General features: G+C 43.0%; 1 protein-coding gene across 1 annotated transcript in view; it reads left to right on the top strand.

Moving 5' to 3' along the window:
• LOC106652107 overlaps positions 1-17546 on the top strand; it is a 161860-nt gene that overhangs the window by 22004 nt on the left and 122310 nt on the right. The window contains exons 7-12 of the mRNA XM_023458455.1: positions 2093-2210; positions 7154-7247; positions 7327-7413; positions 8687-8776; positions 9553-9770; positions 9853-9991. Coding sequence (XP_023314223.1) covers positions 2093-2210; positions 7154-7247; positions 7327-7413; positions 8687-8776; positions 9553-9770; positions 9853-9991 — 746 coding nt within the window. The remainder of the gene's footprint in view (positions 1-2092; positions 2211-7153; positions 7248-7326; positions 7414-8686; positions 8777-9552; positions 9771-9852; positions 9992-17546) is intronic.

The raw sequence follows: 17546 nt of genomic DNA, 5'->3' as shown, positions 1-17546 counted from the left end.
CGGCATCAAATAACTCGGCGAAGAGGCAGCTCGTTAATTACGATAACTACTTTTCCTTCGCGTCCTGCCCTCTCTCCCTCCCTCCCTCGCTTATGTATGTATGCAAGAAATTATTATACCGTATAAACGCAGTTTTCGCATACCGAAAACGTAAGTACGTGCGCATGCGCGGGGATATGTGTCTGTGTGCCAAGTTTCACTTTTATCCCTTCCGATGATTTTATCGGAGAGAAAAAGCGCAACTGCGCTACACACACGAGGATGTGCGAGGCGTACACACGATATATACATATAAGTTTCACTGCGCGATTCGAAGAGCTTAATTATTCCTGATGGGCGAGGATGTATAAAGATGCCAGAGGCATAATTAAAGCTTCGAAACGTAATAGAAGTCGATGAAAAAATTATTTATTTCATTAGGTACATAACGTAATATATGGCCGCGGCGTAAAAGTAACGCAATTCCTTGTATAATGCAAACGAAGCGAGTGAAATGGAAAAAAGTGCAACGAGCTCGTATACATGCGCGCGTATACGCGTTGCAAACAAGGTATTTGAAATAAATGGCCGATTTCGCGTTTCGTCATAACAATGATTTTTCAGTCCGCCGGCCCGCACAAACCAAGGTGAAAGCAAGAGTGAAAGAATTAAGACGTTTTCGAAAAAAGATGTACGCGCAGCAGTTCGTACATGCGGCAGTTTTATTAGCATTCGAAGTGCGCCCGGGAATGTCCGCAGTTAATACAATTTTGATGGCGATACATACATATATCTGCACCGCGAGGACCAAACGACTGACGCTGTCTTATGTAAATCTTGTTAAATTGACTTCGATGCAAATACGTGCAAACCGAAAGTCGTGTGTGCGGGTGTCCGGCCGCAACTCGATCCCGCCCGCGAAAATAATCGCCGTGATTTTTCAATCGAATTTGTATTCGGATCAAATTGAAAATAACAGCTTCATTAAATATATAATAAAACCGGCACGCGATCGCGTAACTCGACGCGAGCCGTCGAGCTTTATAAACAAACGCACACGCGTATGTAAAAAAGCGCGTCTGATTTCTTTATTGCGTTTCGACGAATAAGTAAATCAGCATGAATAATTACCGATAAACTTCGAAGCTAGCTAGAGGAGTCATCGTCAGTTATTTGCCTAGCCTTCTACGCTCATTACCTTTGTACCGCTTGAAAAGACGAATTAATTAACATCTCTCTCTGCGCTCGTTGTTGCTGTTGTACGGTGCAGTAACGGAGCCTTGCCCATGAGACTCGTGTATGTACGCAGCGACAAAAAAAACCAACAACAACAGAAAAAAAGAAAATATCACTCGAGGGTGTAACGTACGTGCGCACAACGCGTACACTTGGAAAACTCGCGCAGTTTTATGGACTGTAAATCATCGACGGCTCGAGCGTACGTACATACAACGCAACACCTTCGAGCTAGGTATTACTATGCCAGCGAGTCGCGACGACGAATAATATAACGCACACATACGTATATACCTAGAGACATATTGAGATATTTTCTCCTTCGAGTCTTCCGGGGTCAGAGGGGACACGATCGTATTTACTATTATGTGTGTGTGTGCGGCAGTAATATACCCACGTAGCCCAAGTACGGCGCTTCGAGGTAAAATATCAGGCAGCTTTTTCCCGTTCAAGATCGGTATAATGATGCAAGTGCAGTTACGAATAATAAACAATCCGAGGCCGCACTAGCATTTTTGTCCTCGTTCTCTCTCTCTCTCCCTGTGTATACCCGATAAACAGAGAGCCCCGCGAGTGAGCGCAAAATATCGCAGATTTATGCTACCGATGCATCTAAACGCTATCTTTATAACGTTTTGCATCTTGGTTTATCGGGAGCGAGCTGCGGCCGGGCCGCTTTAATGATAATTCATTATCGAGTTCTTTCTCTCTGCTCTACGATAGTATACGTACCTATATGTGCACGCATGAATAATTGTTAATTTAATGAGGTTTTCCTCCATCAAGCGGCTATCGTCCGATGCGCGCAAACCCTTGGCGCGATATTACACATATTTGATTCGACAAAATTTATTAACTTGTTTATATCTGTTTGCAGGTTACACAGACATCGATGGCAGGCCAGTGGTGGCGTTCGACGGCGGCTCGACGCGTCGCGAGGTCGTGTCCTCGCGCGACATGGCTTCCTTCTTCCTGTACCTGGCGCGTCTTCCAAGGTGATTTATTTAACCATAATTTCAACCCTTATCCTAGGCCATATAAGAGTTACATACAGGCGTGCGAAATCATATCAAAATATGCACGCGCGTTATCTAAGCGCGTAATTTTGACGTCGCGACTCGCGAGATTTACGACTGGGTATATTAATGCGTGCGCGGCACAGAAATTATTATATTTTGAAAGGGAGCTGCCTTTGAAAACGAAGCTCATAGCGAATTAATTGGAGCAATAAAGCAATCACACACCCGTATATATGTATGATACGCACACGCGAAGTGCGCGGCAGCGCGCTTTTCTTCTACTCGAGATTTAAACGCACACGGGCTCGCGGTTGAAGAACGCATTAAGCAATGCGTATGTGTATGCGAGCGTATTTTATATATTTATTTATCATTAAGCGCGGCGCACGGGGTTCGGTATTGCTTACCGTGCGAGAGGCGATATATGGATGAATTTTTGTATCACACACACACAACGAACCAGATAGACACAGAGAAACCCTTCCATTATGCGATTATAAATCTTTTTAATTAAACTATAAATAACCAGACAGCTGCCAGCAGCAGCGGCAGCCACCACCACCACCGTGGACGAGGATTTTTCTCTCGACGTTCTAAGCACATTTTGATAGATTTACGCGCATTTAACGTTGGGTAAATCATATCGCTGGGTCATTTTAGGACTCGAAATTATCAATCGGAATTATCATCGCGTAATGCAACGAGCTCTACATTATTATCGTTCATCGGTCAAGTTTATGGCCGCGACGATATCCTTCCTATATACTGTATACTATAACAAGATGTGCGTGTACACAACAACAAGAGTATATAAGGAGTCACAGACCAGTACAGCTGATTTTCCCATGGTGTACACACACGTGTGTATATAAATAGAAGGACTATTGCGCCTTCTTTTCACGCCGCACACACACGGGGCAAGGATTTATGCTCTTCTTTCCTCTCTCGCTCTCTCTCTCTCAGGCGCCAACGATGGTGGGCCCAGCTGTGTGTGACTGTATGTGGGTGGACGCGGCACAAGATCTCTCTAGTTGCGTCTCGCGGTATATCCCTTCCGGGGTGTTTGTGCTCCGGCTCCGCGTGGCGCAGCGTCTCTTTTTCAATTGCAGTCTTTGTGTGTGTTGTGTTACTCGTTTAATTTGCCCCGCGCGCACACACATAAGCACATACACACTCTGTTGTGCTGCTTCCCTTCCAATCTGGTAATAGTTTAACGACTTTATTTTGTAAAATTTATTTATATACGCGAGAAACTCGCTAAATTCGTCAGCTTATCAGGCGCGAGCCATCTTTGACGTGTAGACACACACACACACACACACAGCACACGACTCGTAAAACAACGATCGAGTTGTTTCTCAACTTTCTTTCGATCTCTAGTGCAGTGTACACAAACATACGTACCTTACAACGGATTCAGCTATATTCCTCGGCGTAACGTGGAGAATACTATTAGAAGATACGTTACGCAATACGTGTACATGCACGTACCTTAAATTATGCACATCGCTGCGAGGCTACTCTCTAATAGAGACATCCCTCAGATGGCTGCAGCGAAACAGCCTATAGAAATAAATGCGCGCATTGAATCGCTTTACATATACGAGCGTGCAATATAAATTTAGGTAAAAGTGCGAGTTTTTAACCTATCCAAAATCGCCGAATGCAGGTTTGTAATTTTTCAAATCTTGCTATTACGAGATATTTGTCTAGAGTTCTTGAATAACGTCACTATACGATAAAATTATCAAACATGTCAAGTATTTAGGTATCATAATACCAAAACAAGGGAGAACAAGTTTTTAAACGAGTTGCATAAGTTTTAATCGCAACTAGCCTTACATTAGAAGTTATAAAGAATCTCAGCAACGGCAAGTGACAATATTCGCATGAACGTCAACAACTGCACTATGTATCGCGTATACACTCGATATCGACGCCAAAACTGACATACGCTTGTAATAGGCGCCAGACAGCGAAAGTTCGTAGCAGACACGCGCGCGAAAAAGAGCGAGAGAGAAACGCGAGCAATAAATCGTCGAGAGGTGAGCAAAGGATCGACAAAATGTTATATTTGCCGGATCGTTAATTGGGCCCTAGTGCGTGTGCGCGCGAAAAGTGTATAGCACATACGTATGTATATTTATAAATACATATATATAGAGCTTTCTAAATCACACCACGAAACTCGATTACTATTATATGTATGTGTCGTTACGTGCCGGATCTTGTCACGTATCAATGAGCCGCATTGATGCCTCGAGAATTACGATAATTGTATATATACGAGCTGCGAGTTATAAAGTAGAGTAACGAGCGCGACTGGAATTTTGCTGCAAAATATTCGATGTTCTTGCGTGGGTGCAGGGGCTTTTGCAAAAACTCCAAACTTTCCAAGTTCGTAAATTATTGCGGCGCCGCGTACACTCGAGTATAGAAACATACGAAAATCGCATCGATGTGCGTTTGCAGAGAGACACCCCGGCATAATTTTATGAATTACGAGTAAAGCGCAAATTTGTCACTCGTGAGCAGAAGGCATTGCGGGAGGAATTATAACAAACTTGTTAAACCTGTATGAATCAAGCTTAGCGATCCGAATCGACCATTCAATGCGTGGACCAAAATAATACCGGTGCTACGTTAAGACCCATCGGCATCGATTTATTTCCTTAAATTGAGCTTTCTTAGCTTTCCCTAAAAGTGTATTAAAACGAGCCTCAAAAGTTTCATTATCGTGCAAAGAAAGAAAGAAAGAAAGAAAGAAAGAAAAGAAACAACAAATTATTCGCAACTTTCATTCTTGCGCGTGGGGGAGGAAAAGAGGGAGCAGGATCATCTTCTTCGAGTATAACTACGCATTATTCATCGGAGCTCTGTGCGCGCGAGTGTCGCGCCATGGCTTAAATAAATCGTCGCACCAAACTCATTTTATTCCTCGCGAGATATACTTTTCAAATTTCAGCGTGTATATAATCTCGCGCTGCTGCTGCGACACGTCGCGCACTTGTAATTGCACGCTGCAAGCTGATGCGCGCAGTGAAATTTTGCGAAAATAAAATAAGTTTTTATTAATGATAATCTGAGATTATTCATGAACGTCATTTGTCATAAGCAGGTTATCTTCCGTCTACTATCAAAATTACAAAGATAACACGTTTGCGCGCACAATATAGTACGTACGCATATAGGTGCAGTACGTGCGCGCACGACCGAGAGAGAAAGAGAGGGAGAGAGAGAGAACTTCACGATAAACATACATTTTACGCTACTTAATAAATAGCTATTATAGGGCGAAAGATTATGATCGAAGATTGTGATCTTTAAAAAACGTATCGTCTTGTATATTATGAAGTCTTGCGCACACACGCCGCTTGGCATCTCCTCTCTCTCTCTCTTCATTTTTTTTCTTTATTTTGTACTACTACCTTCGCCTTGTAATTTTCTTTATACGCAAAAGCTTGGTATACATAATGTGGCGTTCAATATTTACCTTTATGATTATAAATTAATATTGATCAAATCTGCCTTCGAGTTCGTTATTACGCGGGCGTTATTTATTTACTTTTCGGTATTGAAAAAATAGCGCCATATTTCTCGTTTTCCTCAGAGAGGAAACGTCGATACGAAATTCTCATGGTTGCTCGTGGTGTATCCCAAAGATTGAATTATTTATCAATTATTATGCGAAAAAAATTAAATTAGTTGCACGGGCGAAATTGACGGACGATAATAATGCGTGCGCGCGAGCTTCGCCACCTATACAGCCTTGTTTCTGTAAGGTTGCATGACGACGTGCTTTGAATTACGACGCACATCCTGTACTCGTATATATCCGGACTTTTTTTCTTATTTCGTTCAAACAATTATTTCGTCCTCCCGTATAACGTAGGATTGCTCGACTATTCGGCGTGCGGTATCATTACGAGGCGCGGGCTTGATTTTTGCGCGAAACTCGGAGAAAACGCAAAAGAGCAGGGCGTCGTCGCTTTCTCGAAAAAGCACGCTGGACGCATTTGCACCCAGTAGTTGCGCGTCGGACGCACAGTCATTGCGAGGGAGAGAGATCCCATCGCCGCCCGTCGTCATTACCATTGAGCGTCAACCCGGCTATCATCGTCGGGCATACGTACATTCGAGAAAGTCGTGCAGTGCAGTGTGCTTCGAGTTGGTATTTGTATTTTTTTTTTCTTAACGAGAGATAAGCGCGAGCTCGCCGTATATGTTTTGCGGCTAAATCGTTGTACTTTGGCTCTCTTATATGCCTTTCTAAACGACAAAAACTTTAAAATTAGACTGCGTTATTACGAGAGATAGAGAGAGAGAAAGGCAAAAATTTTAAACAATCGCGCTTTATGCCGCGTATTCTAATGTGCAACGATGAGAAGACAATCGCATCGCCACCTTCCACGCATTAAATTACGCATGCGTGCGTTCCAATAAATTAACGGGATCGTCGTCGTCGGCGCATCTCACAATAATAATCGCCGGCGCGCGTTCGTACTCGCTCTATTTCCTCGATTTTTTCACACCCGCCATGCAAAAAATGTATCTATCGTACGCACACGTGCACACAAAGAGCGTCATGCGCGATGCTCATCTTGATTGGACGTCTCTCGCTCTTGACAACGGCGGCGTACGACGATTATAACGCAACGAAAATGCAATTCGCGCGTGTTCGAGCTTCGGGTTATTGATGCGCTTGGCTTTGACAGATGAATGAGTCTCTCTGCACCGATAGATGGATAGTTATTGGTGTCGCTCGATCGAGTACACGTTATATACGAGAGGATGATATCATCGCGACGAGCGCACTACACGAGGCTTTTTCGTAGCTCAATTTTATGCAATTTCATATACAACTTATTTTTGGTGTATTTGTACGATTCTAACATAATTTTTTTTTTTACTCGTTGCAGTGCGAACCCCGAGGAGGATGAGTTCGCGATGCTCGTCAAAGCGAATTCCAAAGACGAGGTGGAAACTCTGGACCGAGCTCTGAATCTCCTCAAGGTACGTTTTAAGAGGTCATTTTCCGCATGCCAGCTCCAGCGTAACAAAATCATAAACACGCATTATATAATTTTTACAGGACAAGGTGAAAATTGCACACGCTTATCTTCTGCGAAACGCTCCGGAAGGCAAAGCATCCGACTTCTTCCCTCGCAGTAGTCTCAAGGTACGTGTGCTTACTTCAAAAGTCGTATTATAAGTGCAATTATAAAGAAAAACGTAATTACGCAGCAATTGCGCGACGTCTTTAATCGAGTTTATACAATTCATAGGTAGCAATATCACTGCCACGACGGCTACTACTTAGCAACCCTTTAAATGGATATATTATATACAAGGGGAGCTTAGCCTTCGTAATAAATACATAAGCACCGGCTAATTACCGGCACCGCGTATAACGACGCTTCTTCTCTACAGTACACACACACACACACACACACACACACACACATATCTCGTTCTCTGAATTTCCTCTCGCGGTGCGAGACTTCGCTGCAGCAGTGTTGTTCTCTACGACGACGACAAAAACCTCGTTGCACCGGTTACATACCGCGAGAGTCCAATAATATCCACACGCACACAAGCGTATAATACAAACAAACACGAGCTGCTGTTTGGTCTTCCACGGGTAAAAAGGGGACTGTGCTGGATGCAGCATCGGGGCGCGAGTACCACGCGCGGCTTTGTTGTGACGGCACACAGCACACATAACACACTTGCTAAAGTAATAAAATTGCGCGACTCTTAATGCTCTCTCTTTCTTTCTCCTTCTTTCTCTACCTCTCTCTCCTGTGATTCAAGAATAGCTTATCTGAACTTGCGCCGCGCGCGATATACACAATCTCTCCTTTACGACAATTTTTTTTCTCTCTTTTTTTTTCGGTGCAAGCACCTATGAGCTGTTTATTATTATAACCCCTCTTTCTTTCTTTCTTTTTTTTAACTTACGTCTCGAGCGTTGCGTTTTCTTATACGATCGAGCTCGAGAGTTTTTTGCTCTCGGGTCGGAAAGGACTCGTGCATTTATCTTTATTACTTTACACTATGCGGAATAAAGGCAAAAGCGTGTGTGTACGCGCGCGGCGGCTAGCAGAGGAAGCAGAAAAACTTCTCTGTTAAGTTTACGGGGGAATACCCTCTCTCGATCTGCGACGGGGTTGACACACGCCACGATTCGAAATGATGAATTGAGCAGTGAACTTCCGACTATAATTGGTTATACACGTGCGTAGGAATATACGCGTGTCTGGTCGTGTTCAATTATTTTTTATTGAAACTGATATGCCAGACGTAAAAAAAAGAAAAATCAATTTTTGAGCTTAAAAATATTTTTTGTTGTAAGATTTACAATTTTTTCAAGGACACTAGTGGCAATTGACATTGACACGAGTGTTAAAGCGAGTAATAAAAATTAATTTTTTGTATTTTTTCAATTACAGATAATCAGTGTGGAAAATGATACGCTCGACAAACACATCCCTAGGCGAACGAGAGACTACAACCACGAGCATTTCATCGCTTATTATAAGGTAATTTCACACGAGTAATAAAATTTTGAGTAAAACGTTACCGGACGAATAACACGCACAGTTTGACTGAAAATTGTAATATAGTAGTGATGACGGAAAAAATATTCGAATGGCCTACAATTGGATTTTCCGGCCTGTTCTCGACTACTTACTTTGTTTACACTTTGACGTGCGCATCGTTATTTACTCACAAAACTATGCACCGGATATTTGTTCTTGAACTAATCCCAGACGCATTCACTGTTATAATAGCGGAACAATCTTCTTTTTTTTATATACGACCTACTTGACGAAAGAGGCAAAAATTTATTGCGCGATACGATTCGATGGTCAAGCCAAAGCCAGAGCACATTCTATGCTAATTCAATTGCTCTCTTCCTAGGATAAATAACTCTTTTAAAATTACAACTCATTTCTTTTTTCATTAAAATTCCTCTTTATCGATTCGATTATAAATTTGAACGTTGGTTTGTTTGTTTGTATTCGTGAAATCCATGCTAAATCTCATGAATGGAGGCGAAGCACGTGAATCGAGTCTGATTCCACAACAAACGGGGCTCATCAGACCGTCGTCTGATGCAATCGTGCTCGGCTCGCATTGATTGCGCATCCCCGCGCGTATAGTCAGCAATTCTATTGTCGAGAGAGTATAGCATAATTCGATTTCAGGTTTAGCATTTCTCGATCTCTATTCAGCAAAACGAACGGCAATTATATTTCGATGTATAGTATCATTGCAACTGATTAACGTATATGTTTTTTTTTCAATATTACAGGATTACGATACGGTGATGACGGAATGGCAGGCAGCCGGTCGAAGGCTGGCCCTGGAGATGCTGGAGCTGAAGGAGTGCACGAGTCTGTCGGGAAGCCTGACGCCTCTAAATCGGCTCCTCACGGATCCGACATTCAGGCGGACTGCCACGGACGCCGAGGAGGCCGTGCTGGCTCTGGAAGAGAGAGCTGCCCCTCTGACCAACATCATGTACATCAGGTATGCGGGTGCCGTTAAAGCCTAATCAATCGCGTTTGGAGCAATGAAATTTGATTTAACAATCGTTATTTTTGCCTTTTAGGAACTCGCTCGAGCGAGCGCGAAATCTGCTGGAGGAGGTGGCCAACGCCGCCACGAGGCTCGAGTCGTCGTTCGAGTCGCGGCGCGCCACGATACGCAATCTCGCTGTATTGAGAAGTATCGAGGATCAGGCCCGCGAGGTAAGTTATACACACACACACACATGCGCGACTCCCGAGTGTTTACATTATTATGTCTTCTAAATTAAGTACTTTGCATATGTGCTCTGAATATTGTATGAATACCGCTGAAAGGCACGAGAACCCATTTGCTGCATTATAAATATGATGTTGAAAAATCGCTGCGCAAACGACGCGGATATTTGTGCGCGGCTCCTCGAAAGAGAAGCTTGAAATGGCAGCAGCAGCCCCGCATTGACGCGCGCGTATACAATCATTGTAATTACGATATTATCATCTCACTTCGTGTGCATATAATTATCTCGGTGCAAAATATTAAGGGGTCTCTCTTCATTGGCAGCATTGGTAACAAACGAAATTCGTAAAAAAAATGACGCGCGATGCACACGCTTTGATGAGGTAAAAAAAACAACAACCACAACAAAAAACGCAAGCTGTATCGGAAATCGGATCCGAGAGAGAGAGAGAGAGAGAGAAAAGAGCAACGAGCGTGATAGCCCGAAGGCTTCGAAATATCGGTCAACGTCCTCTTTGTACCACTACTCGTCTCTCTCTCTCTCTCTCTCTCTCTCTCGGAGAGTCGGAGAAAAAGTTTATACTCTCTTTCTTCTCTCGCGCGCTCACGAATCGTACATATATGTGCGAGCTAGAGCTTCCTCGTATTGTAACTATTAACTTTCCGCGATTTTACTACAAATATCAGGTGCCTCTGTGAATACGTCTTGTCTTAAAAAAAAAAAAAAAATTGGCAACGTCGGCGTTAAAAATTCATTACACGTTGAAAACGCCCACAATTTCATAAAAGAATATCTCATTACACACTGACTCGGTTTTCACGATGCTCGCTCGCTCGCGAGTCCATATAATATCGTATATCAAAAAAACAAAATTCGTTATCCGTCATCTAATAACAATTTCTCAACCATTCGTCAAAAAATTAATGCGTTTGCATAATGCATTCACCGCGTGTACAAAAAAAAATAACGCGCGCGAGGATCGCTCTTGAAAAATAACGCTGCGCCGACCTTTCGCAGCTGAGATCCATTTGTATCGATAAAAGCTGCAGCAGCGCATCATCTCCTTCTCTCTCTCTCTCTCTCTCTCGTACGTATATAATACGCAAATGCTCTGGGGCAGCTTGGCTCGTTCGTCAAGAGTCTCAGTTCTTATCGGGACGCGGAAGCAGCGCGCGCGAGGCGGTGTTACTCTTTGACTTATACGCATCAAAAGGCTTGGTATTATCGGTCTCGGTCAGCGCGGACCTCTCAACGCGGAGCTCCCACGTATTATGCGCATACGCGGCGCAGTCGTACCTGCGATTCGGTAATGTAATTGCCGCCTTTTCATTATTACAGTTATGCGCTGTACGGATTGACGAGCGTAGGAGTCATATTTTCTCGGCGTTAACGATCGATCTCTGGCGTAAATATACCAGGACTTTTCGAAACATGTCGATAAGCATAAATGAAATTTTTAAATGCTGCTAATTTATGATACGTAGCAGCAGTGCAGTGCAGTGCAGCACTGATGTATTATCGCCGTCCTCGCCGCCTTGTTTTTTTTTTTTTTCACTATCTGGATCGTAAATGTGATTTCTGTGCATTTTTGACTTTCTCGTATACATACACGTACGCATACGTACACACGGCAGATATTTGGAAAGAGATAACTTTTCAATAACTATAAAAATCCGGCGGTGTTAACAATGATGATGATCGCGCACGCGCGAGTGAAAAAAAATTACTTTCACGCGGGACACGACAGGAAGCGATTTCGTATAAATAAATTAACGACACAAAAATCAATCGCAATTTCGGAGCAGATCCGCGCAAACTCGTTTTTCACCACGTCGCGCACGAATTGTCTCTCGTGTTTTTTTGTCGAGGCCTTATACACAATATACGTTTCGACCCACTGTTTTATATCAAGCTAATACAATATAACGAGCTCTGCGCGACGAGCGCAGTAGTGTTCTTCGATTGCGCAAACCTCGAGAGGAGACATTACACACCGACCGAAGTTTGCAAATTTACCTGTAACTCGTAGATTCGTACACACACACACACACTAACAAGTAGGTCGTACTAAACCGCAACGCCGCGTACACATCTATAATTGTTCAGCTCTATTGGAGTCTCGAGGTCGTGAAAGCGTTTTCATTTGGATGATACCCGTACACACATTGGAAAACAAAGGGTTCGAAGAAAGTGCAGAGCTGCTGCTGATCCTTGTTTATTATTGAACTGTTGTTATTTTTCTCGCATTCATCTCAAGGCCTGTAGCAGCAGCAGCATCATCTCGCTTTTAATACGATGATGATTTCCCGAAAAAAAAAATGCACACGCGCGTATCTTAGAAAAATATCGGTAGAGCGCAATGTTGCGCGCTTTCGAGTCAGCGAAGGGAGAGAGCCGAGACACAGTCAGTCGAGCGAGCGCAAGGTGCAACACGCGCGTTTATATACCCTCGGGCTAAAACGTTCCACTTTGATCGGTCGATGCCAGGATATGGAGCGGCAGCAGCAGCAGCATCAGCATCCCTGTGCACTGCAGTGCACTATATGATAATGGATTTATAATAATATATGCCTGTCGATGCGCTTTAGCTTCGGGCCCATACGCGGCCGGTACAACTCGAGCGACTGAATTGGACTTGCGCATTTCCATGCTTTATGTTTTTGTATTACCGTTACTATAAACATGCGTGCACATACGAGTTACATTTTTAATTGCTGGAAGCACATGCGCGGTGCATAGCGATCATCGTTGAAAGTCAATATCAAATTGGAAAATTGCATGAGCGAGTCATCCGCGAGTGCAATAACATACGGGCCCCGGAAAATCATTTATCGTAATCTACGTGCACTTTTGTCGAAATTGCACACAGTTCAATATTATTGTATATAAATGTGCACGTATACATGTAAGCGAATTTTAAAAAGCACCCGGTAAACACGAGGATTTATAAATAATTTTACGCTATATATGTATTCGAATCATAATGTTGTATTGTTCCTTAATAATAGAACATCACTCAAGCGAGATTTGCCGATAAAATATATAAGAAACTTTTACGACTTATCTTTCACGTATCAATCTACTTTCTCTGCCTCAGCGGAGCTCGTACCTGCACGCGCAGAGGTACGCGAGTGTGCGCAGCTTCCCTCGCGCGCGCGCGCGAACGAAAATCCCCAACTGCAGTGGCGGGCCGATCTCTTGATGCGGCTTGCTCGCTCGTTGCACACGTAATATCTTATTATTAAGTTGATTGTGCCGCGCAAGTGGAAAGTAAAAGTTATATATTATTCTTTCGGTCTCTACTGCGGCGATATGGCTGGCTCTTTGGTCGTTGGTTGCCTCATCCTCTCGTGCCACGATCGCAAATCCCGAAAAGTCATTTTTCCATCGGAATCACGCACGCATATGTGTGCACCTATACCTACCTACCTACGCCTAGAAATCACCTGCATCGTGCGCAAGCTACTTTTGTCCCATTAAGGCAGCTCTCGTGGCTCGAATTATACGCGCCGCGTGAGTGGCACACACTCGTTAGGTGCGGCACACTTGTGCGCGCGCTGACTCCCTCATTACGTCGTCGCAGTCGTCCGCGGCGGCGCATCGAAAAACCGCATCACGATTTAGATTTCAGACTTTCCACTGTACCGTACCACTATATCTATCGGCCGCTCGCAATATGCGCCAAAGAAGACACGAGCATTTTCATTCCTGCGCGCCCATAATATCGAAGCTCGCAATCGATGACGCGGATTAGAGTGATTCTGTCGCCACATGATATTGCGCCAAATTTTATCGACGACTTGGAGTAGCAGCAGATATGCACGTCTCATTTGCTCGTTAAGTACAGTATATCGGATAGTCATTACGCTCTGGATTTCCTTCAATTTTCGAGCCAGCACTTTAAGACGCGCATGGCATTCCAAAGCGCTAACGCGATCCATAATATTGCAATAATGGCTCGAGCGAGAGCAACAAAAACGCTTAATCGTGTAACTTATTTTTAATAAAAACAAAACGTCGGAATTGATTATTCAAACGCATATGAAATAAAAGAGGCGCGATCATCAATAATCGAGATCTCGATTACATGGTCGCGAAGAGCAGCAGCAGCACTAAACGACTGCGCCCGTGAAAAAATTTTCCAAGATTAATACAGCACACACACAACTCCATTAGGCAAAAGAAAAGACACGTATACGTATATAGTATCGTAATGTGGATCGATCAAATCTCGATGCAGCAGCAGCAGCCGCCGCGCTCGTGTATAGCCCTTCGGGCGCTTTGATGTCATTAATTCGAGGGAAAAGTTTTTAGCGTCAGATCTACTTACACGTTGTTGTACCTTGGCATTGTGGGTCCAAGCGGGGCTCTAGCGCTGCATTGCAGCGGAATTACAGAGCGCAAAGGTGCTAGAAATCAATCTCAATTTGCTCTCTGTCTGCCTCTCTCTCTCTCTCTTTCTCGCTCGAGACCTGTCAATTTACGTACTGTTACACGTTTAAGAAGGCGAATTTTACACACACACACACACAGGTGCACCGCACGGCGTAAATATATATAACTACGCTTGCGCGCAGTTTGCTGCGCTCGATAACGAGTCGGTGCTTTACCTCGCAGGGAATTGAAAATAGATGCGAGGCTTGATTTATTGGGTAAAAATATAATTTAATATTCTGGAATTATCGCTATCGAAGGATTCGACACTCGATAGTACTATAGATCTGGACACCATTCATTCTTCCGAAAGCTACGTAATGTTCGTGGAACAACGGCAGAGAAAGCTCTACAAAACCTATCGCAAACGATTAGATTTCTTCGTATTTCGCGAATGGCATTATCATTGACATTAATAATAACAACAACGACTTCGCCTTTGACGTCTCGAAAGCCCGTAGGCACAAACACATTGGAGAAGGAGATAATTGTTAAAATAAACGCATCGAGGCGCGTCCCATTTAAGCGTGAACGTAAAGAGACTCATAGTATTGCTAATTGGGTGGATTCCCAGTCTTTTTAATGTGCGTTCATTGATGGATGGTGCCATTTTAATCCGTGAATTTACGATTTTAATACGCGATTCCCTATTGCAGTCGGAATTTTTTTTATCGGAAAATTTCCATATTAGAAAAAAAACCGCACCGGAAAAAATCATCAATCAGAATCAGAAGAATGATACAATTAGTTAATATAGCTTTGACTGATATACAGCCATATTTACTTTGCCACTTGCTGAGTTATGAATAAAGCTACATGCCATCTAGTGGTGGAAGCTTAAAGTGGTATTAATGTATTTTTAGTGGTTAAGGACTAATGTAAATTTTATAAAGCCATAAAACAATCATTTTTGGATCATTTAAAGCGCGATTAATATCTGCTACATAACTGCAATAAAAAAATTGCCTAAAATCAATCGTGATGTATTTTCAAACATTTATAATGATCATTTTTTTATCCATTCAGCCATTATTAACGTTGATCCTTTCTACCAGGGTGCATAAAACGTTTTTAGTTTCGAAGGCACCCCAATCACGACGCAGAAATTTCAAAACAAACTCGTTCATTAATGGCGAATCTCGCGTCGATGCTAAACTAAAAATCGTTATTGCCAATAGATACTCATCGTGTGTACAGTGTGAAAAACGTCTATATACACACACCACTCGGTTTCCATTGAAACGGGTATTTACGATAGGCATTACTTTCCTAATTTATTGGAAGAGCATATCTTGGTACTATGCGGCAAAATTTTCGCTTTTCAAAATAAAGAGCCCTGCGTGACGTATTTATGTATCTAATACCGACGGGCGAAATTCCCTCTCACGCGCTCCGTTAAACGCGTAAATGTGCGGGCCGTAAGACGCGCCGCGACGCTGTTAACGAAGCTCGATTCACGTGTGGGTCGAAACATGTAGTATGTATGCTGTAACTGTTATGAAATCCGCGCGTCTCTGTTTGTGTATATGCTGATTCCTGTTCGCCTTTATATCAGAGCTTCGTAGCTGGTATGGTATAAGAAGCTTTTTTACGCTCGAGGCGCGCGTTGAACTCGTTCTTTAATTTTTGTCTTCTTCTTCCTTTTTGTATAGCTAATTATTACATTAGCTCATCGCGCGCAGCGATTACACTTGCGACTTATCAAAGCGCAGAGAGACTGCGGAAAACAACAAACAAAAACTCCCAGCCCGGATAGCTAATTATCGTCGTCGTCGTCGTCGTCATAAGTGCCTTGACATAAAAGGGCCCACGAGTATGCCATAATTGGTGCTGCGGCGGCATCAGGCGCAGTTTCTTAGATTAGAAAGAGCGCGACGAGACAGGTCGTCGCGCATTTCACTCCGAGCTCTGCTTCGCTGTGTGTATACGCGCGTCATATATAGACTACACTATATACGACTCGGACAGTCGAAAAACACAAAGCCATGTAACGAGAGAAACCTGCGCGACGACGCGACGACTGACATCTCTTCGGAAGATGACGACGACCGCAGCAGCGATCATCGTCGAGACTAGAATATCATAAAAGTCCGATACGATGGTACTTTTCTTTGCCAGATGCTCACTCGAGCGCGAGCGCCGGTCGAATAAATTACGCGGCTAATGCGTACAAATATTTTCGATTTGCGCGTCGAGCGCGTATATGAGCAATTCTCTAAATGAAACGCATTTTTGGAGGTAGAATCGTGGCAAATTTTTTTTTCAACCTACGCAGATACGAACCCCCAGGAAATGTTTTTGGGGGTCCTAGGAACATGTAACCACGTAGGAACCATTGAAATTTTAATAGGGCTTACTTTTATAGCTACTTCTGTGATTTAGAGGACGAAAAATCATGTTTTATCGTAAATACGGGTAATTACTCAATTTCCAAGTCGCTGAAAAAGTATCAAAACTCATCTAAAAAAAATAACTAGCTACTGTGTTCGATAGAAAATTTTCTCAGCTTTCCAATGGTGCTATCAGATTTTCCGATAAGTTGCTCATTCACCGAGAAAATCGCCATCAAACATGCCAAGCTAAATATCTCGAAAAACTCGGTACGGAAAAAGTGATTTTTGAGGTTTATTTTCGATTTTTCTTCGTGAAAATGAAATTTATCGGAAAATCTGACTACACCATAAGAAAGCTGAGGAAATTTTCTATCGAAAGCATATCTTCATTTATTTTTTGAGTCGAATCACAATGTTATACATGGGAATTTCTTTTACATTGTTCGCTGTTTTCTGTTTCCGAGCTGATTCAGCGCGGTCACGAGGTTTTTGGCTCGCTACAATCAAAACTAGCTCGAAATTCCACTGAAAAAATAAATGAAGATATGATTTCGATAGGGAATATCCTCAGCTTTCTCATGGTGCTGTCAGATTTTCCGAAAAATCTCATTTTCAACAGGAAAAATCAAAAATAGACATCTAAGATCACTTTTACCGTACTGAGTTTTTTGAGATATTTAGCTTGGCCCGTTTGATGGCGATTTTCTCGGTGAATGTGCGACTTGTCGGAAAATCTGATAGCACCATTGGAAAGCTGAGAAAATTTTCTAT

This window comes from Trichogramma pretiosum, unplaced genomic scaffold (genome assembly GCF_000599845.2).
Source record: "Trichogramma pretiosum strain Unisexual culture from Peru unplaced genomic scaffold, Tpre_2.0 scaffold13, whole genome shotgun sequence".
Lineage (NCBI taxonomy): Eukaryota > Metazoa > Arthropoda > Insecta > Hymenoptera > Trichogrammatidae > Trichogramma > Trichogramma pretiosum.
The sequence above is the reverse complement of the archived record's forward strand: the minus strand, read 5'-3'. Positions and strand labels throughout refer to the sequence as shown.